At 49.7% G+C, this 21,429-nt stretch overlaps 6 protein-coding genes across 6 annotated transcripts; 4 read left to right on the top strand and 2 right to left on the bottom strand.

The window, feature by feature from the left end:
- Positions 1 to 501: 501 nt before the first annotated feature.
- Positions 502 to 2,625, bottom strand: N7484_010045 (histone acetyltransferase NGG1; the record flags this gene model as incomplete). The annotated part of the gene is made up of 2 exons (XM_057120432.1): positions 502 to 1,967; positions 2,106 to 2,625. The coding sequence occupies 2 exons, from the start codon at positions 2,623 to 2,625 to the stop codon at positions 502 to 504; spliced, it is 1,986 nt and encodes a 661-aa protein (XP_056969987.1).
- Positions 2,626 to 3,870: 1,245 nt separating this feature from the next.
- N7484_010044 (60S ribosomal eL15 domain-containing protein) lies at positions 3,871 to 6,940 on the top strand (the record flags this gene model as incomplete). The annotated part of the gene is made up of 7 exons (XM_057120431.1): positions 3,871 to 3,963; positions 4,040 to 4,586; positions 4,636 to 5,279; positions 5,798 to 5,833; positions 5,898 to 5,984; positions 6,187 to 6,570; positions 6,639 to 6,940. The coding sequence occupies 7 exons, from the start codon at positions 3,871 to 3,873 to the stop codon at positions 6,777 to 6,779; spliced, it is 1,932 nt and encodes a 643-aa protein (XP_056969986.1). The 3' UTR covers positions 6,780 to 6,940.
- Positions 6,941 to 7,623: 683 nt separating this feature from the next.
- Positions 7,624 to 11,373, top strand: N7484_010043 (HECT-type E3 ubiquitin-protein ligase; the record flags this gene model as incomplete). The annotated part of the gene is made up of 3 exons (XM_057120430.1): positions 7,624 to 8,224; positions 8,276 to 10,402; positions 10,451 to 11,373. 3 exons carry the CDS (start codon positions 7,624 to 7,626, stop codon positions 11,371 to 11,373), a joined length of 3,651 nt encoding a protein of 1,216 aa, XP_056969985.1.
- Positions 11,374 to 11,857: 484 nt separating this feature from the next.
- On the bottom strand, positions 11,858 to 12,956 carry N7484_010042 (uncharacterized protein; the record flags this gene model as incomplete). The annotated part of the gene is made up of 3 exons (XM_057120429.1): positions 11,858 to 12,517; positions 12,584 to 12,639; positions 12,692 to 12,956. The coding sequence occupies 3 exons, from the start codon at positions 12,954 to 12,956 to the stop codon at positions 11,858 to 11,860; spliced, it is 981 nt and encodes a 326-aa protein (XP_056969984.1).
- A 3,559-nt stretch (positions 12,957 to 16,515) lies between these two features.
- On the top strand, positions 16,516 to 19,428 carry N7484_010041 (beta-glucosidase; the record flags this gene model as incomplete). Its single annotated transcript, XM_057120428.1, has 8 exons — positions 16,516 to 16,771; positions 16,829 to 16,911; positions 16,962 to 17,128; positions 17,182 to 17,315; positions 17,363 to 17,451; positions 17,519 to 17,679; positions 17,729 to 17,983; positions 18,039 to 19,428. The coding sequence occupies 8 exons, from the start codon at positions 16,516 to 16,518 to the stop codon at positions 19,426 to 19,428; spliced, it is 2,535 nt and encodes an 844-aa protein (XP_056969983.1).
- Positions 19,429 to 19,767: 339 nt separating this feature from the next.
- On the top strand, positions 19,768 to 20,634 carry N7484_010040 (uncharacterized protein; the record flags this gene model as incomplete). Its single annotated transcript, XM_057120427.1, has 1 exon — positions 19,768 to 20,634. The coding sequence occupies one exon, from the start codon at positions 19,768 to 19,770 to the stop codon at positions 20,632 to 20,634; it is 867 nt and encodes a 288-aa protein (XP_056969982.1).
- Between the last annotated feature and the right edge of the window lie 795 nt (positions 20,635 to 21,429).

Here is a 21,429-nt window from a genome sequence, read left to right as displayed (position 1 = left end):
AGGTAAGCTGATGTTGATCATCATGATGACTATTTGGAAGGCGCATGTCACCTATATCCTATGCACTGGGAGTCCTGGGGCCATATACCAGCTACAATTTGCCTTATCTTACGAAGAATGAAGTGTGAAGGAGCCATACAGGATTCTAGTTCATACGTTCTATGAATAGGGTAGATACACGACATGGCAGGTAAGAAGTCAAGATGCCGCCGCCATAATGAGGAACCAAATGACAATCAATTCATCTCATCGCAATCGAGGATGGGACCGTAGGACAGCTATCTTCGACACTGACAGCCAAAAGAATAAAAGAAACCGATAAACGCCGCGCCAACCCATCATTCCGGTCGTGTTGTATCATGCGAGAACAAAAAGGAGTACATGGTAATAGGAGCCATGTTGAAACATATGATCAAGAGGAAGCAAAAGAAGCACATATGTGGAGGTAAGGGATAGAAAGATGGAGAAATTGGGGAAGGGTGCACAAAGACAACCTTGGAACTACTCCTCCTCCCAATTCTCCAGCTCGGCTTTCTCATATTCAGCCATGGTGGCGGGATCGAAGATCGTCTCTCCCTCTGACGGGATGGTAGTCTTGATATCCTCGAAGATAGGCAGGAAAGCGTCATTCCAGCGCTTGCGACGGTCCATAACGATCTTCGCTGCATCCCCAACAGCGGGGCGTGAGACACCCGCAGCAATATGGCTGCCACCGCCCGCACCGCCGGGCCGGTGCTTGGCCTGAGCACCCTTCTTACTCTTACCCATAGTACGGGTACGTTTAAGGTAAGCCTGCTGGACCTGAGAGTCGAGGTCATCTTGAATAGTCGTGAATTCGAGAAGAGCCATGTGATCCTGGGCGATCTTGAGGATGCGGGCTTTGCGCGCGTTGTTGGTGACGATTTGCTTTTTCAGCTCGCCTTGAAGAAGACGCAGGCGCTCAGCCACTTCGTCGTCATAGTGGGCGTCGTAGTCTGGGTTATCTTCAGGCCCTAGGAACCCAATATATCGCAACTCGGCCTTTGCGCGCTCATCGAGCTGGGCATGATCGAGTTTGGCAACTGATGTTTTGAATTCATTTGGATTGGCATCGCGGAAGGCGGTTGCGGGCGGGAGGGTTTTACTGTCAGGCTTGGTCTCCATATCTGTCCCAGACCCATTGGCCGGCTGATCTAAATCCATTGCATCCCCGCCGGGCCCTGGTAGTCCAGTTGAATCACCGTTGGTCGAGTTCGCGCAGTCTTTGTCCTCGGGAAGAGTACGATGCTCATAGCGCAAGAGAGAACAGAGGCGACTAAGCAGCGGTCCGATCGAAACCTCGTTGCTCTCAAGTTTATCATCGGTCAATTGTTCAATACCACCGCGGCCTTGGTTCAACGGAAATTGGTCTTTGTCATCCTGGTTCTGGTCATAGGCTACACCGTCCTCCTCGGCCCAGACCTGACGGTAGGATCTCTTTCCTCGGCGCGGGTTGATGAAAGGCGTCACGCGATCTCCACGTTCCCGTAGCCAAGCAATGTCCTCCTCCATGAGAGGCCGAACATAAGGTTCAATGTAGGCCTGGAAGGTATTGGCACTGACTTGGTTGGTGGGCTTCGCATTGCTAAAGTCCTTGTCCGGTGGGACACCACCCAACATATGAGAAAGATCACTTTTGGGAAAATGAGCAACGCTGTAGATTTCCTTCTTCTCGTCATCGCTCATGCCGGGGAGAATATCTCGAATGTGGTAGATCGTCGGGTCATCGAATTTCAACGGATTGCTTCCAAACACTTGAACATTTGGCACAGCCGGCTGGGGCTCGGGCTGGTGAGATGTTTCGCTCGAATCGGAATCGGGGGACTCAGGCGCTTCAACGCCATCATTTCCGGTAGTGGCGCCGTTTGGAGACAACATGGAGGGAGGAGAAAGGGAAGAACTCCCGTCGGAGGCCGCGGTTTTCGACTGCTTCGATACTGGGGATGCCGCTGTAATTTGTCAATTCGCTGTTTGGGGCGGATGGGGTTTGAGAAAGAAAGATGGAAGGTGGAGTAACTGTGGGAAGTGGAGGTGGAGGCTCACAACAAAAGTGTCGGAGCCTTGGAGAGGGTTGTTGGTTAACTTACCACCTTCAACTTTCGTTTCTGCGCCATCCTGGCGGCTAAGTTCATGAGCTCCGTGATTTAAAGGTCGTTCCTCCTTGATGCTTGACCGGTCTTTGCGCTTCTTCACCTTTCCTTTGTGGATCGGATCGTCATCATCCTCCGTCTCGCGCTTCAGCTTTGCACGGTCTGCCACTTCATGGCTCAGCTCCTGGTCCTCCATTACTTCCTTTCGCTTCTGTGACATCTCCCTCATCCCCGCATTGAAGACCTCTCCGCGGGTATCTGCCATATCACTAAGATTGTTGAGATGCTCCACAAGGGTTTCCAACGTCTTGGAGTCGGGGATATTTGGAGCTGCAACTAGTTCAAGCAGTTCCGTATACTGGCCATTGGCCACGTCAATGAGCTTTGTCACGTCATTCTCCAGGTAGCTTGGGAGCGATACGACTGGCGCACCGCCGGCGTTGGACGGGGTGGTATTGCGACTACGCGACTGACGCGCATCGCGGCCTTTGCCTTTGCTCTTGTATGCTGATGGCATTATAGCGTACTAAATAGAGTTCTTTCTCGAGGGCGGGAGGGAATTAGGAGTCGGTTGGGGAGTCGGTTCGCGAGTTGGTTGAGGGATTCTTAGATGTTAATGGTAATCGGGAGCCACATTCTGGCCAGGTCCAGCGTCAAAATATCAGGTTGGGCTCCAGCTGGTACAGTGAAGTCAAGAAAGCTACTGGCAAGATGGTTCTGATGATTCGAGATGAAGCACTTAAAGCTGTGAGACGCCGTGCCTAGATCTGGAGATACTTACACGTGATCAAAGACTATGGCACGTGAGGCGGTAGGATGGGCGGTGAAGATAGGTTGGAGGTTTCTAGGTTTCTCACTAAGCCGCAGTCTAGCAATTGACATGGCACTAAGCAACGAGGCAGAAAATGCTAAGGAACTTCCAAGGTTTATGGTTTAAGCATCTGCTAATGATGCTGAGTCCTATTCTCCGTATATAAAATAAGCTCAACATATTCCAAATTGCACTTGGCAGCCGCCATGTGTCTTCTTGAATATCTGCCCAGAAGGCTTTGGAGTACTATAAATATTTCACGCTCCAGCGGGGCTTGTAGATACAAGATATATCTGTACCCAAATACATGACAATTGTACGCCCCAGTGACCGCACCATGGTAAGAAAATCAAGCCAATGTGCATAGTATTTCAATGCTTGATAAAAATACATCATCTAATGGTAGAAAAAAACACAGAAATATTACAGGTGGCGGAATTGCCGATCAATACTGCACGCGGCTTCCGCAACCGGCCAGCCAAATCCGGGGTATCTAGGGCTATATACTTCACCAACAATGATGCCATTTCCTGTTTCAGGGTGTTTGCACCAATTTCTCATGAATTACTTTGAGGAATCATGTTTTTTGCATATTATGAAGTAGATTGCCTGCCCCGCGGCTTGGATCTATCCCACATTCTTGTGCTGGCCCTGGCCCTGGCCTTGGATTTACCCTTACATTCCTGTAGCCGTTACCGATTTAGAATTAGCGACCACGGTCATGTTGGGCCTGAAATCGCCGGGATCGTTCAAAATCATGATGTAAAGCGTACCTAGGTAAATGAGTAAAATATTAACCATTTCCATCTCATTTGACCTTCTCTTCCACTTCATATTTCAACCTTCGAGCAAGATACGTAAAGGCTGTGATTCAACTGCTTTGTGAACAATGTTATTCTGCTAGCCCTGTAGCCGAAACCCCAGCATACCAAGCCCCAATCTGCTACAGCCATGTCTCGCACGGAGACCCCGGACTCCAAGGGCACCGTTGCCACGCTATTCGCGGGCCCTGGCAGCGCCTCTAACTCCTCCTCTTCAGTCAATGTAAGTCATTGGACAACCCTAGCCTTATTCCTGGAATGTTCCAAAATTTCATACTCACACGACCACATGGAAATAGGAGAATGTTGGGTTTCGTTTCGTTCTGGACCGGACCGTTCAAATGCTCTCCCACCATGGGCTTCCAGATTCTGGCCATTTGTCCGGTCTGCTATTTGTGCCAGATCTGTCACCCCGCGACCCATGCAATGAGATCACGGGCCCATTCATTCCAGAAGACGTGACCCGTCATAAGGATGTTTCGGAGTTCGGCTATCCCGTTATTGGACTGGCACCATGGGTTTCCCCGGAGTGTACTCAATCCTTTCTGGCCGCCTCCCGAGAAGCAGGCACCAATGCACTCGTATTCTTCCAGCCCTCCAATAACGAGTCTGGAATACCGCCGCCACCCAGTTCGGATCAATGGAGCCTGCATGATGACGATCAGTGGATGATTGATAACAATTATCCTATATATGCCGTGCCAGGCCCAGCTGGGGTGACCCTGATGAACGAACTCGCAACATTCTCAGACGGGACCAGCCACAATAAAACCAATAACGCTTTCGATACCTCATCAAACCCGGCGCGGAAGTCAGATACACGACTCTTCACAATGCTTGATGCGGGTAAGTTGTAATTGGTTCGAACTACATCGTCAATGCTAACTAGACACAGACAAAGCAGCCGCCTCGTCACCGAGCCTTTGGAGCTTTGTGCTCGCAATTCTGGGAACAATATTCGGCCTAACCCTAATTCTTGTCGTCCTGTATCGCATGATGCAACGAAGACGACGAGAGGTACTACGCCAACGAATCGAATCAGGCGAAGTGGACATTGAACACCTGGCACTAAATCAGCTCAAAGTGCCTGGAGAGCTTGTGGAAAAAATGCCTCTTTATACATACCCGAATGTATCAACCACAGACTCAAAGAATGAAGTGGAAGCAGAAGTAGCTGAGGTCGACCCCCGAAGCAAGACTCCCTCACCGATACCAGAAGAACACGAACCGACCCCTCAAACGCCCACTGGGATCCGAAAGCCTCAGGCTGCGGTAATAAACCCGGTGACAGATGACCAGTCCACTTCATCTAGCTCTACTCCCAATCGTTATCGACTGAGCCACACCCAGACGACCTGTGCAATTTGTCTCGATGATTTCGTTGTTGGATCGTCCACCGTCCGTGAACTGCCTTGTGGTCACATATTCGACCCCGGATGTATCGACCCATTTCTCATGGAAAACAGCAGCCTGTGCCCACTGTGTAAAAAGAGTGTGTTGCCGCTGGATTCCCTTGAAATCTCAGTGACGAACGATATGGTTCGTCAAGACCATGCCTCACGACGCAGTGGATGAGGTCATCATGATTCCTTATGAACCTTCCAAAACCTACAAGCATTCGTAAATATCGAAGTTTTTGGAGTCATGAGCGTGTTTTGTACCCTTTGTCTTTTTAGTGTCTTTATATCCTTCCTATGACTACAGGAAAGAAGGGTGTCAGGTGCATATGTCAATTGCATGGAGAGCATTTGTCAGGTTATTCTAAGTTTTGTACATTATATTGCATTGATTGATGAGTGACATATTGTTCATAGATTCTTATTTTTCTAACGGTTATTTCTTCCACAACTCCAAGGCCAAGGTTGCCGTCTGGTAGGTTTACACTCAAATCTGAAACCAATCCGGAAGAAACCCGAGCCTAGATACCTGAGGCATCAGATCCAGGGTTGGCAATAAGTGGGTCACACAAACGTGGTTGGCTAATCACTGACACTCGGTTAATCACTAGCGTCCCACACACAATCCTCTTCTCTTCTCTCTTGAACTTTTCTTTGCAGTTGCGACAAACGACAACCGACGACGAAGCCGACAAGGTATGATTTTCACCACCACGAACGACATTCTATCATCCAATTCTAACCGCTCGCAATTGTCCAGATGGGTGCCCTCAAGTACGTCGAAGAGATCCAGAAGAAGAAGCAGTCCGATGTTATTCGGTTCTTGCTCCGCGTTCGCTGCTGGGAGGTGAGATAAATCCCCCGACCCTCGATTGCCTAACATTCCCGCCGAGCGCTCGTCTGCGTACAGCCATAGGAAATGCCTGAATTTTGGTATTGGTGGCTCGAAACGAACCTGCGGCGGAAATGGTTGTGGCACGCAAGAGACTTTTTGTCTCGTGTGTCTTGCTATACACTCGTTGAACTTTGCTGAGAGTGCATCAATATAGCTTCGCCAGCTGAACGTCATCCACCGTGCTTCCCGCCCCTCTCGCCCCGACAAGGCTCGCCGTCTGGGTTACAAGGCCAAGCAGGGTTACGTCGTTTACCGTGTCCGTGTCCGCCGCGGTGGCCGCAAGCGCCCTGCCCCCAAGGGTGCCACCTACGGCAAGCCCACCAACCACGGTATCAACCAGCTCAAGTACCAGCGTGCCCTCCGCGCCACCGCTGAGGAGCGTGTCGGTCGCCGCTGCGCCAACTTGCGCGTCCTCAACTCCTACTGGATCAACCAGGACTCGACCTACAAGTACTTCGAGGTCATCCTCGTCGACCCCCAGCACAAGGCTATCCGCCGTGATGCCCGCATCAACTGGATCTGCAACCCCGTCCACAAGGTGAGATTCCTAGCCCGACAAACCTTTTTTCCACGGAATAGCCATACTGATGAAAATTTTTTTCTTAGCACCGCGAGGCTCGTGGTCTCACTGCCACCGGCAAGAAGTCCCGTGGTATCAACAAGGGTCACCGCTACAACAACACCAAGGCTGGCCGTCGCCACACCTGGAAGCTCCAGAACACCCAGAGCTACTGGCGTTACCGTTAAGTGCGCTAATGCACTGTGGTATAGGCTGGAAAATATTGGCTGCATGTGGTTATCTTTTCAAACATTTCTCACCCGAGCAGTATCATCTGCCATGGGCCCGAGTTTAATGCAGACCGGAAGGCTCTGTTTTTAGCCAAAAAGCCATTTTGTTTTATGTTGAATTCCCCCTTGATTAACGAAGTATGACTGGTTCAACTCCATGCCGCTACGGTCTTGTAGAACTACCATTGGTAGCATGGTGGTTGTAATTTCACCTGGTCCTCGTATGTTGTATTACAGTAGAATCGCCGGGTGGCCGCGTCCTCTGGGGCAATCTCATGCGTACCCCACCCGAACTGAAAAATATGGGTTTGTTTAGCATAATCCTTATCAATTGCAGTCTAAAAATGTACTCGATAAGAACTAAAAAATCACTTAGGGTAGATCACTGGATCAGCCCACTTGGATTGCGTTGCCCCAAGCCAAAAATAGTAAGGACGGTTGCCGCCTGAGGCACTCCACCGGTGCCCGCGCCTTCCCAGTTCACTCTTAGCCCGCTTTCCCAATCCGTCCAGGGACTATGAACAATACACCTTTCTCTGCTTTTCGTTTCAATCCTTTGTTCTTGTTTTTGGTCTCAACTTTGAATTGACAAGATCTCTGTCAGCTGCTGGCAGCCTAGGAACAGTCAAGCTCGAGAAAAAGGAAGTTACCTCTTCCGTTCTCTGTCCGTCGTTATCGTGAACTTCCCCACGAACAAGTTGTATGCGTTCAGCACGAGGCCCAAGCTCCACCATTTAGCTTACTACCTGGCCTGATCCATCCCGAACATTCCACCAAGATCAACTGGAACAAATGCACCCTTATGCCATCCCGGTCCGGACGTAATTCACCGATTCCACCAACCTCGGACTCCAGCTTCACTGCCTCGAACCCTCCCTCACTCTTTACCTCTGACACTACTCTACGATACCCATCTCAGCCTCAGAATGACCGAACAATGCCTTCAATGAATGGCAACTCGCCCACAAGCCCGTACCGCCGCGGGCACAACCGCTCGATCAGTCACCCATTTACTTCTCCATTCAGTGGTCTTGTAAAGAAGCGTGGCAAGACTGCGCCCAAAAATATCGCCTGGAACTCGGATTCGGACTCCGACGAGGCCACATACCCCGCCAAGTCCCTCGCAACAAGTCCCCGCAAGGATGTACCTAAGGGAGGGCCAGGAAGTGATCTTGCGGAGGGGAAATGCTCGACCTGCAACTCGACTGTGCGCTGGCCACGGCACCTGCAAGTCTACCGCTGCACTTCCTGTTTGATGGTCACCGACCTTGATGTGGAGCCTTCAAAGAACGTCAAGGACTCAGCTTCTTCAAAACTGGAAGGTCGGCTACATAAACCACTGCCCCCAGACCCGCCTGAGTCCCAGCTCTCACCGCTACCTCTACCGCATGAGCCAAGGCCAGGTAATTCACCATGGAACTCTTTTTTGTCCGAAATTTGCTAATTAATCGAAGATGCGCCTTTGTCAATCAGCCATACCAGGCGTATTATTGACGGATGTATTGCTTCATACTTCCAGACCCTGCTCGATGGACCCCGTTCAGGAGCGACCCCGGACGACAAGCGCGTAGGCAGGGATCGCCCAGCAAATGGCCAACCGACTTCCATGGTGCCGGACCGTGGCCATATTCCTGGACAGCTTTCAACCCCACGAGATCCTCGTAGCCGGAGCACGTCCACATCAACTGAGCGAGGTCAATCTCATGGGACAAAGGAGAACTCCAATCTCCTGAAACCACATGCTATCCCATGGGAAGGGAAGGAGATGCCGATCCGGAATCGTGCCAAATCTGATTTGCAGAATGGTTTGAAGGGAGACCAGCGACCTCAGGCGACGGTGCAGTCTAAAGATACCGAGGAAAAGGATCGCGAGAACCAGCCAGTAGTTTTCAAGCGGCTTGAAAACTACATTATTGCGGCTTTCAAAGGTTGTGAAGCTCTCAATGCGTCGTTTCCCGTCTATCAGCCGTCCATGCGGTCTGCTAGCAGTGGAAATCCTCCCCGTGTGAAGATTGACCCCAAAAGCGTACCCGACCCGGCTGTCAATGCCCCTGTATTCGAACCCGATGCAAAAACCCTTCTCTTGGGTGATGTTGCAGAGAATTCAACTTGGTGGATGACGGAGTGGGCCGAGGCTGAGGGACAAGTCCCTATAAATGCTAAAGAAAAAACCCCGCATAAGTCTCGTTCAGTGTCATCTCGAAGTCCCCGTATCAACTGGACTGAAGCCAATCAGTGGTATCAGCTGGTTCTGACTGCAGGAAGCTCTTGGTCTGAGCGGTGGGCAGCCAGAAAGCCTGACCTATCAGCACGTCCTGGTACAGACCTGGCCAGGTATAAGAGATGGGAATCGGTTGACCTGTCTGTTATTGAAAAAGATATTACTGAATCTCGATTGCACCTCCAGCGAACATTGATGAAAGCTACCGAGAATCTTCTGAAGCGCCCTCGGAAGATCTTGAAAAAGCCAGAAGACACTCGGTTTCTATTTATCTTGTTGGCAAATCCTCTATTGTCAAATCCAATGGGCTACGCTTCATCAAAAATGATTCAATCATCACACCGGGATGAACGGCGTCCATCTCATCCAAGAGATGCCCCCCAATCAACAACCAGAGATGGAAAGTTTTCCAGGAAAGACGCTTCTGCACCGGTTGCTCGCTCTGGAAGCTCCAACCATCACTATGGGCCACTGAAGCGAATTCTTGGTCTACTGTCCAACATGCCCAATGATTGTCACCACTACTTTGTGTCCTGGTTCGCGCGTTACCCACCAGGTCAATTTGAACGTTTGGTGGAGTTGGTTGGTGGATTCGTTACGTATCGCTTGACGCGCCAACATGGTCGCAAGCGCAGTGAAAACCCCAAAGATGGAAATGAATTGATTCCAAGTTTTGCAAGTGCGTCTGGAAATACGCCTGCTGAGCTGCATGCTGCTATAAACCGTCGTCATCCCAGCAAGCCACCTCCCAAGAAGCAGGAATCTCCTATTGTCTACGCTGAAGACTGGCAGATTAGATCAGCGGCAAGGATCATGTCTTTGCTGTTTACGGCAAATATCTCCCAAGCGCCGCGCAAGCCCGATACGGGCTCAGACGCTCGGACACGTCCAAATGACTCTGCCAATGGCTCTAGATATATCCAAGATTATGTGGTTCCGATAAGCTCGTTCTACAATACCTTGCTGGATTATTCAGATCTTGTGGCAGACTTTGAGAACTGGGAATCTCGAGGCTCAAAGTTTTCCTTTTGCCAATACCCTTTCTTCCTCAGCATTTGGGCAAAAATTCATATTCTCGAGCATGATGCACGTCGTCAGATGGAGCTGAAAGCCCGTGAAGCCTTTTTCAACAGCATTCTTAACCACCGAGCGGTCAGCCAGTATCTTGTTTTGAAGGTGCGGCGAGAATGCCTTGTTGAAGATAGTCTTCGTGGTGTCAGCGAAGTTGTGGGCACAGGCCAGGAGGAGATCAAGAAGGGCCTTCGAATCGAGTTCGTTGGAGAGGAAGGGATCGACGCTGGAGGCCTGCGCAAAGAATGGTTCCTCTTGCTTGTCCGCGAGGTTTTCGACCCGCACCATGGTCAGTAAATATGAATTGTGTTTGGTTGACGTATCTGACCCCCTACAGGACTCTTCATATACGACGACGATTCTAAGTATTGCTACTTCAACCCATTCTGCTTTGAGTCATCTGAGCAATTTTTCTTGGTTGGGGTTTTGCTAGGACTTGCCATTTACAACTCCACCATTCTCGACATTGACTTGCCACCCTTCGCTTTTAGAAAGCTGTTGGCCTCGGCACCACAAAACACTACTCCGCAGACGGCAACCTCCCAACGATCGAAATTCAAGTGCACATTGGATGATCTTGCCGAGTACCGACCAGCACTCGCTAAAGGACTCCGCATGCTTTTGGAATACGACGGAGATGTTGCCGAAACATTTTGCTATGACTTTGTTGCTCAGACGGATCGGTACGGAGAGATAGTCAGCGTGCCTCTTTGCACAGGAGGCGAGAAGCGACCCGTCACAAACGCAAATCGGCACGAGTTTGTGGATGCGTATGTGTACTATCTTCTGGACACCGCGGTAGCTCGGCAGTACGAACCGTTCAAACGGGGATTTTTCACAGTCTGCGGCGGCAATGCCTTGTCGCTATTCAGACCAGAGGAAATTGAATTACTTGTGCGCGGTTCTGACGAGCCACTCGATGTGACCTCCCTGCGTGCGGTAGCCACTTACGATAACTGGTCTCACCACCGTCCCGAGTCAATCCCTGTGGTCCAGTGGTTCTGGGACTTTTTCGAGGCTGCCCCGCCCCCATCGCAACGGAAGATCCTGTCATTCATTACCGGTAGTGACCGCATCCCCGCCATGGGAGCCACGAGTCTGACCATTCGACTGGCTTGTCTGGGCGATGACTCTTCCCGATACCCTACTGCACGAACCTGTTTTAACACACTGAGCCTGTACCGATATGGTACACGCGAAAAGCTTCAGAAGCTGCTCTGGGATGCAGTCTTGAACAGTGAAGGATTTGGCTTGAAATGATATCCGTCTCCCTCCATATCCTGCAATTGTTGGACTCTGATTATTTACAACCGACGACGCTGGACGTTATGCCCACTGGTGGGCCACACGGATCCTTAGCAGCCGACGAAGCTTTCCAGGACCTTTCTGTCGTCTTTTTTTTTTCTGTTTTCGGTTTGGATTTGCATCTCAAATTTTTAGATTGCTCTTGGACGCACTTGCAGGTGCTATATGAGCTGTTTACTTAGTCTTGAAGACGTGTATACAGCTTCAATACAATCGCCAGGCTACAATCCTGGTGTTTCTCGATTTTGCCTATTGCTGCCTAAATGTTGTGTCTGCTTGTAGTAGAGACATCAATGCAATTGGTCAGTCCACGGGTTTCAATGCAAAGGCATAGCCAGATTAAAATGAGAATCATACACTCGATTTCATATAAGTACATTCCTTTGGTTTGCTTTACTATATCATATAATAACATAAATGTGTTTTCAGACCCAGAGGCTTATTTCTGGATGTCTATTGACAATTTTGGCGACCAGAAAGTGACATTCTTGTCCGATGAGAATACCTCAGAGCCATAGCTGAAGATGCCCATGTAGTCTGTGCTAGATGGGTAGTCATCACCACTGAGTTCGTATAGATCAGTGATAAGAGGATAGAGATCACCGTTAAACGTCCCGGTTACCTCGGAGGCCACCCAAGTGAGGACATTCTGATTCACGTCATTTGTACCAGACCACAGGTCAAACGTTGTATCGCCCACTTTCCTCGAAGTCGAAGTCTGATTGCCGTTCGGCTGGGTAGCGTCGCCAATTCGTGCAAACCACACCATCACCTCGTACTTAGCTTTGGTGCTGTTCTGAGCGGCCGTTTTGTCGCTGTCAAAGAACATATCGACCGCGACGTTCACGTTGACCGAGTTGGCGGTCAGGTCGGATGTGTTTGTATTTTCCACGGGGGTATCGCCGACACCGTATGTCCACCGGAAATCCATTGCGATCTTCGTCATCTTGTCTAGCGCTATAGGGAGAACATCGTCGACCATAATATTGGGGAACGCATGCACTGGTGCGGTTTCTGGGCCGGGGTCGAATTGCCATGTGATGGAGAATTCGGGAGCGGTCGTTTTCGTGGGATAGGTCTCATTGTTGAATGTGGTGACCTGGTGATATGAATTAGTAGCACATTCAGGATGCGATCAAACATATTTGTGCAATTGAGTGCTCACATTCATACAGAGGGCACCTGAAGTGCTGTCCGTCACACCCCATTGATTAGGGTTTACTAGATTCCTGAGTCAGCCAATTGTCACTTGCCCACTCCTCCGCGAACTCACATGTGAACTGCTCCCCTGTAGTGGATGGTGTAATGCCGTAGGATAGCTGGCAGTAGATAGAGTGATTAACCCCATTGTTGGTGGCGCTACTGCCGCCAGAACCCGTCGATCCTCCGCTTCCATTACCGTCAGTATCTCCGCTGAATAGCGCAGCCTGTCCGTGATTTGATCGGTAAGCGTCGATCCCGAACAGTACCCCTAAGCTGCCACCAATCGGAATTGCCACGAGAACGGCCTGGACTAGTAATGAGAGCACCACAGCCATCTCAAGAGTAGAATGAGAGGCAGCAGGAGCCTATGGGTCTAGGTTTGAAAAAAAGGGACCGATCGAAGGCATCGCGAAGGGTGCTTGAGCGGGTACTTAAGTGGGATCCATTGCTTGTGTATCTAATAAAAGGCGAGCTAATCCGCCCGATTAGTGCGGGTGGGGATTTGAGGCTTGCCTAGCAGAACCTTGGGCAGAGCAGAAAATTTGGTCTTTTCCAGTAGGGACGCTAGGCGCATCGAAATGTCTCTAAAGACATTCTTTTAGCGTGGTATCGACACTGTTCGGGCTGACCCGAACAAGCAGAATGCAATGTGATAGGTGCATCTCGTGCTTAGCTCGTGGCAAGCCCTTTCGAGCGTTAGTGATGGTCCCACCACTGTACGCAATCTCCACATGCAGTTTTATGACCGTCGGGGCGGATCCGAGACTCCGAGGGTTTTGTACCGCGTACGGATACGTTAGCTCAGTACAGAACCAAGGAGTGGATCTTGCGAATCTAGAACGGATTCTCAGGGTTCCCAAGGTGTTCAGCCCCATGGGATGCTCGGCGTCAGGATAGCCTCAGGGTAAGTAAACACAGATAAACATGGCGATTGGGCAGTATCACATAGGCGGTGTCCTCGGGTGTAGCGGGTTCTACAAATTTCAGTCAACAAGTCTTGATCCACTTTGCAGAGTTTTTAGCCGTACTTGCACAACCATGGAACGTATGTGTACAAGTTATCCTTGTCTACAGCCTTGTGCATTACCGTGATTCACCCCCAAAATATTGGATTCAAAATGAAACCCCTGTCTAGATCATATTCCTTGTGACTTGACGGATCACATTCATTATTGTTCGCGACACGCAACGGAGTCTCTGCCGGGTATTCCCGTTCTCAGTATTCTCCAGTCCGGGTTCAGATCAGCTGTCAATCTGGGCGATCGCTCCCAGCCTGTATTTGTTCTCTAGCGAAGTTCCGTGGAGTTTAAATGAACAATACCGGGCTTCCAAGGACTCTACTGGGCGCCGGTGGATGGTATTACAATCATCGTCTTGATCCAATGGGATAGTGGTATCGCCTGAGAGCGGTTCCAATTATACTTAGACTTTAGCATGCTACTTGACTATATAGGATATGCCTATAATCATTGTATACAGCTTTCTCTCCCCGGTCATCTTGTAAACGCTTGCTTTTGCCTCGAGCTAGTATCCTATAGCTTCCAAGTTCAGCTAGATAACCCAACAAGCACTTCTGATGGACGTCAAGACAACTTTCAAATAAGTGGGAGTCACTTTTCCAATATCACATGAACGATGACTTAATGCATGCCTGTGGCGGCTGGCTACAGGACGATTCCATTTTTAGGATTCGAGACTCCGGCTGGGGAGGCTAGGAATGACAAGGCTCTCAAGAGAATCAGTACTTAGCTGGTCTCGTTCTCTTGGAAAGTCAGCATGTCATTGGAGGTCCTATCGGGTATTGTGGATCAAGTTGCAGCTTGATCTAAAGATTCGTATGCCGCGAGCTCTTCCATGGCAGAAGATGTACGCTTTCAAGGAGAGATTATTTCTCCATTGGGAGAAACGGCATCTGATTTCATCTCAACCCAATCGGATTCGAGATATCCGCTCTTGACTCGAAACTTTTCTCTAATTCGCCGATGTGAGGTTGATGACTTAGACTTGACCCGCACGTCGCGCGCTGACAGGGTACATGGTACATGTAGCAGCATTGCAAGAGTCATTGAGATTTGGAAGTACAAGCAATACCCCCAGCCATGCTGGTGATTGGTACCACAAGAAATCGATCAACCAGTATCATGTGCCTGAACTCTCTCACTCTTCAAAAAGATCCTCTAGCAGTAGCTAGATGCTTAAGCCTACTAACTTGACTAATGCCAAAAGCAGACCTCGGTGACATTAAACAATTATCAAGGCAGACTAAAGATTCCTTCAGCCAGCTTATTCGAGGGTTCGAAGTTGCATGCAAAAACGAAGTCCAAACTTAGTATACACGCGGATTCCTGGATGCGACGACTGAGATTTGTGACATGTCTCAAACCTAGAGATTATAATTCCCGATATCGTAGATCACGAGAGTGAGAGGCTCTGATTTGTATGCGCCCATGAAAACCTTATGCAGTATGACCATCTGCCCCCACTCTTCTCCGCTAATGACTGCATCCGTGGGAGCAACATGTGCCCGGAAATGCATAGCAAACCACGAATCTGCTAGGATGTCCTCAGCAAGAGCCCATTCACACCAGTCTGGTCTTGGAACTCCCATGAGCCTGGAAGTCGAGCAAAATGGTATACTGGATTCCTCGAACTTGCACTGAAGGAATATGAGCGGCTCGGATATAACTTGACTGGCTTCACTTTCTGTACTTGGATAGATCAGGAGTAGACCCTGGAATTGCACCGTACATTCTTTTCATGGATCTTTGCTTTGTATTGGCTCTTTCATTGAAAATACCATATGCTCATTGTGCTTTGGTTATAGAGGAGTTCAGATTAGATTGATGTCGTGGACTGACGTAGGCCAGGATCAACCTTGGCCAGGGAGGCGTTAGCACCACTGCTCATCCCGACACCAAGGCCAGTCCCTCTCGGATATCGGCACTACATAGCTCCTTCTCCGGCCCTAGACTGCTAATCCCACAGGCTGGCTTGGCAACCCACAAAGTGCCACAGATATGGGCCCAGAAACTCGGACTTCTTTGTGCTCGGGGTAATAATAAGCGGGGATCTTGCTAAGCTTTGACAAACCTCGGTGGGCTTCCGCCAGAATGTTACATCTATGAGGGCACAGACATGTGTGTCGATCTTTCTTACGCAAAACTAGGAGATGAGTTTCCTTTCATTCATCTCTTAATTCCGGCGATGACGATTTTTAATTTGTACTCTGTATCCCTGCAACCCCGGATTTAATCGCATGGGGCCCCACATTCTCCCCACACAACAACCTTGGAAATGTGTGCACTCGGCTTATGTCCTCCACATCTCGGACGGTCTCGCACGGCCTGACCAGACTAAAGATTTTCCGGACTAGTGGCTTGCTCACCCGATAAATGCCCGCGCCTTTCCCTCTCCCGCATGCTTGTTTGTGTTGGCTGAAAGACGGACAATGCTTGACCACCTGGCTCTCTTCCGATGTAGATTAGATGAGGCACATTAGTCCTGGAAAAGTTTAAACTAGTACCATCCCCCACCACCAGGGAGTCAATGCCAATGAATACCAAGAATTGGAGCTCCACAATCTCCGAGCTTCAGGCCGCAACACGGCTTACTTTGCCCGAAGTTTACCCATCCTCTAACCGAAACAACGTCACCGCCGATGAACTAAGCCCCACGCATAGCAAGCCATGGACATCACCCCACGGGCAACAGGCTCTATATGGGCACGTATGCGGGGTTCGCCCTCTACTAGACTCCCATTCAGGCTGCTGTGGAGAAGCACTACACATCGGGCCAAGAAAAAGTGATCAGAATAGGAAATATGACCTGGAGATCACATAACCTGACCGGATCTCACGGGATGAGATCACCAGAATTACCGGTGAGCAGGCCGAAATGCTGTTTTGTTGCGAGGATGATGGGGTAAGTCGCACATATAAGAGGTACGCCGGTCTTTGCCCGAGTCAATTCCCCTCGCCAGTGGACGCGTCGAAGAATTCTGTGAAGACAGCTGTGACTGCGAGCGCAATGTTCTTAGAAAAGATTGGCCTGACTTTGGCCGTCTTGTCCCTTTGTGGACTTGGTCACGCTGGAAGCGATATTACTTCCGATACTTACTTCTATGGAGATTCTCCGGCTGTATACCCGTCACGTATGCTCTCCCTCTTTTCCCTCTTTTTTATGCTGTCATGGGGCTAATGTGGTATAGCAAATGGCACTGGAAGTGGTGATTGGGCCGCAGCCTATAAGAAAGCCACCGCTTTGGTTGCGCAGATGACATTGGAGGAGAAGGTAAACAAAATTATTTACAGTGCATCGGAACAAAACTAACTGATCCCTAGAACAACCTAACTTTCGGAATCGACTCGACTAGCACGAGCTGTGTTGGAGTCATTGGCGCTATTGAACGTCTTGGCTTCCCAGGCTTGTGTCTTCAGGATGCGGGCAATGGAGTTCGCATGGCGGATTTCGTGAACAGCTACCCAAGTGGAATCCATGTTGGTGCTAGGTGAGAAGAAAAAAAAAATCTTACCGTCGATCATCACTGACATTAATTGTTAGCTGGAACAAATCCCTTGCTCACGACCGTGGGTGGCATATGGCAGGCGAGTTCCGGACAAAGGGTGTCAATATTGCTTTGGGTCCCGTTGTTGCGCCAATGGGAAGAACCACTACGAACGGAAGAAACTGGGAAGGTATGTATGATCACAAGGAACTGGATTATGTATCTAACAAAATTTAGGCGCCGCTAGCGACCCATACCTGAGTGGTGTACTTGCGGCACAGACCGTTGAGGGCATGCAAGGACAGGGTGTGATCTCAAGTGTCAAGGTGAGTTTGTTGGAAGTGTGAAGATCCTCAGAAAGGGAAACATGACTGACCGGAAGTTTCCTTATAGCACTTTATCGGCTACGAACAAGAATTATACCGCAACCCTACTACCAACTCGGATAACCAAACTGTGGAGTCCGTCTCCAGCAACATCGATGACAAGACAATGCACGAAGCATACCTATGGCCATTCCAAGATGCATTGAAAGCCGGTGCTGGAAACATCATGTTAGTCCACGTCTACAATTCTTCCAAGGAAGTGGCTAATGGGATATAGGTGCTCATACAACCGTATCAATAACTCCTACGCCTGCCAAAACAGCAAGACACTCAACGGTCTACTCAAGACAGAACTGGGCTTCAATGGCTTTGTCGTGACGGATTGGTATGGCCAGCACTCTGGCGTGGGTGCTGCACTGGCTGGTCTGGACATGGGCATGCCCACTGGCTTGAGCTTCTGGGGAACCAACTTCACCGAAGCCATCAAGAACGGTAGTGTTCCGCTCTCTCGCCTGGACGACATGGCAACAAGGTACTGTCCATAAGCTTCTCTCACTACGAGTTCGGATTTGCTGATCTCAACACAGGATTATCGCAACGTGGTACCAGATGGGCCAGGACTCTCCGAACTACCCTTCACTTGGAGTTGGAATGCCTTACAACATCAGTGCACCCCATAAGATTGTCAATGCCCTCACTAAAGAGGCCAAGCCTACGCTTTTTGAAGGTGCGGTGGAAGGCCATGTTCTCGTGAAGAACGTGAACAACACTCTGCCGCTGAAGTCGCCGAAGCTACTCTCTGTTTTTGGATGGGATGCTACCGCTCCATCTCAATACATGCCTAACAATGTCCTCGCGACGGACGCCTGGGAGATGGGCTATGAGCCAGTCATGTCTTACTTAGACGGATTGGCTGAGACCTCCGATTTCATCGACGAGCCGTATGACTACCAAGTTGCCTTCAACGGTACTCTCAGTGTTGGAGGTGGTTCCGGTGCCAATGCAGGTCCATACCTCAGCGCCCCTCTCGACGCCCTCCAGCAGCGCGCATACGAGGACAACACCGTCGTCATGTGGGATACCGGTAAAAACCCGGAATTGCTCAGTGCGATGGAGGCATCAGATGCCTGTCTGGTGTTCATCAATGCCTTTGCTACCGAGGGACTCGACCGCTCCGGAACATACGATAGCTACTCCGATGCCCTCGTAGCCAAGGTTGCAAAGACCTGCCCCAACACAATCGTTATCATCCACAATGCCGGCACCCGTATGGTGGAATCGTTCGCAGAGAACCCCAATGTGACTGCAATTGTATTCGCGCATCTCCCCGGCCAAGACTCCGGTCGCGCTATCGCTTCCCTGCTCTATGGGGATGACAACTTCAGTGGAAGGCTCCCGTACACAGTGGGCAAGAATGAATCCGACTACCCGGCCTACTGGCACAGCTACGCAGACAAGCCTTTCGAGCTGTTCCCGCAGTCCAACTTCACCGAGGGCGTGCTTACGGACTACAAGTGGTTTGACGCGAAGAATATCACACCACGCTATGAATTCGGCTTCGGTCTTTCGTACACCACGTTCGCATACTCTGGGCTCAAGGTATCTGCTGTGCAGGATGGTATCGCTGCCTATCCCAGTGGTGTCATTGAGCAAGGTGGCCAGGTCGATCTATGGGATAACATTGTCAATGTTACTGCTACGATCAAGAACACTGGAAGCAAAGCCGGCGCAGAGGTTGCCCAGCTCTACGTTGGCATCCCCGGTGGTCCTGTGCGACAACTTCGTGGGTTCGACAAGGTTAAGATTGCGGCTGGTCGGTCTACCGAGGTTTCCTTCTCGCTGAACCGTCGTGATCTCAGTACTTGGGACGTTACAGCGCAGAAGTGGCAGCTGCAGAGTGGAAAGTATAAGATTTATGTCGGTTCTTCGAGTCGGAAGCTACCTCTTACTACGACTCTGAAGATCAACACCAACTAGCCATATAGATATCGCAGTATATATTGTAGACTTACTGGAATTAGATCATTATCCAATATTATATTCCAAGCTGTAACCCCCCTTCTAATATTAAGGGGCCTCTCTAGGTCTCCAGCTCCCTAGACCACAGATGGTCTAGCTTTGAAGTCACACTCTTATATTTCCAAGCTCCTTGTCAAGAAATCTACAATGATCAAGGAATTATGCGTGTGCATATTAGCAAGTGGTGGAGCTCGTGCTCATAAACCTTGGACCCACTCCCGATAACGATAAGCCCGCAGCTTAACTTTCAGCGAATCTCGACCCCATCACCCAAGAACAACCACGACCACAGACAAAATGGTAAAGCCCCTCACATTCAAAGGCGACAAGCCTAAAAAACGCAAAACCCGCACCGAAGACACCGACGGCACAAGCACAAAAACCCGCAAAACCACCGCAGACCACGACAATGAAGACGAAAACCCACCCGACGACACAAGCTGGGTCTCAGCCGACGCGCCGACCGATCTGGGCGGTCCAATCGTGCTAGTCCTACCATCTGATAAACCCACTTGCGTGGCCAGTGACCCGAACGGTGTGGTTTTCGCAAGTGAGCTGGAGAATCTAGTCGAGGGGGATGCCGCGACAGCGGAGCCGCATGATGTCAGGCAGGTTTGGGTTGTCACGAAGGTTGCAGGCACGGATGGGTTTAGTTTTAAGGGGCATCATGGAAAGTATGTCTTCCTTCGAGCTGGATTGTTGTTCGTCACTAATGTGTTCAGGTACCTCGGCTGCGATAATCATGGTCTCTTCACGGCAACCGCGTCGGCGGTTGGACACTACGAATCCTTCATCGTGATACCGTCCCCCGATATCCCTGGGACATTCTATCTCCAGACTCGCGGCGGTGACGCGGAGACATTTCTCACTGTGAAAGAGAATGCCAAAGCGTCTGCTGGTGTGGAGATCCGTGGTGATGCAGAGAATATCTCGTTTGATACTGGTGTGCATATACGTATGCAAGCCAGGTTCAAGCCGCGACTTCGGGCGTCGAAGGAGTCGAAGGCTTATGAGAAGATTAGTCAGAAAGAGCTGGAGGGAATTGTGGGGAGGAAGTTGGAGGCGGAGGAGGTTAAGAGGTTGAGGAGGGCGAGGAGGGAGGGTGATTTCCATGAGGTTATGTTAGATGTTAAGGTTAAGGGGAAGCATGATAAGTTTGCTTGAGTTCTTTGCACTTCAAAGTTTTCAGAATATACGGATTTGCAGTGTCCATGCGGATGCATGTTTCAAGAACTACCAACTCGAATGGCCTCAAGTAAGCCATATTCAGAGTCCTCGCGATGAAATGGGAGAGGAGATCTCCGAGTTCAAGCCATGGCTCCACAGTGGATACAGTGGAATTAATCGATGAATCAAATTGAGCTTCTCACTATGACAGTGGCTCATTATCATGATTGGTTGTTCATACGCATTTGCCATCAAACTTACTACAATGAGTACATCGAGTATTTGAGCAAGAGGGGGAAACGTGCCGATGAAATAGATGCGGTCAAAATAACTATAGGAATCGAGTATTCGCGGTCCAGTTTCAGACCAGTTGACCCATTAGCTTTGGCCCCGTGATCGTTTTCCACAATTTGTATAGCACAAACCCCATACCCAGCCAAATCAAGTAATAGAATAAGATCAAGCATAATTAGATCCAAGTTCGAGATTCCGCTGAGTACCAATGTCGAAGACAAACATCAGAATATATACGGAAGCATTACAGCATGCCTCCATACCTAGAAGAAACTTCAATCTCAAAAGGAAAGAATAAAAAAATCTCGCTGGAGAAGAAGAAGCTTCAATAAACTTGGAATGAATTGGGATAAGATTTGCAATTGACTGAAATGACGCACGCAGCGCAAACAGCCTTAATATCGACATAATTTGTTTGGTCGTAAGAGACGAGTCTATTAGAATAAAGCGAACGAAACGACCAGGAAAACACAGAACAAGAAATATGGTAACGACTGT

The sequence above is a fragment of the Penicillium longicatenatum genome (genome assembly GCF_028827895.1).
Source record: "Penicillium longicatenatum strain IBT 33135 chromosome Unknown contig_6_segment0_segment0, whole genome shotgun sequence".
NCBI classification, from domain to species: domain Eukaryota; kingdom Fungi; phylum Ascomycota; class Eurotiomycetes; order Eurotiales; family Aspergillaceae; genus Penicillium; species Penicillium longicatenatum.
Note: the sequence above shows the minus strand (reverse complement) of the source record. Positions and strands in the feature narration are given on the sequence as shown.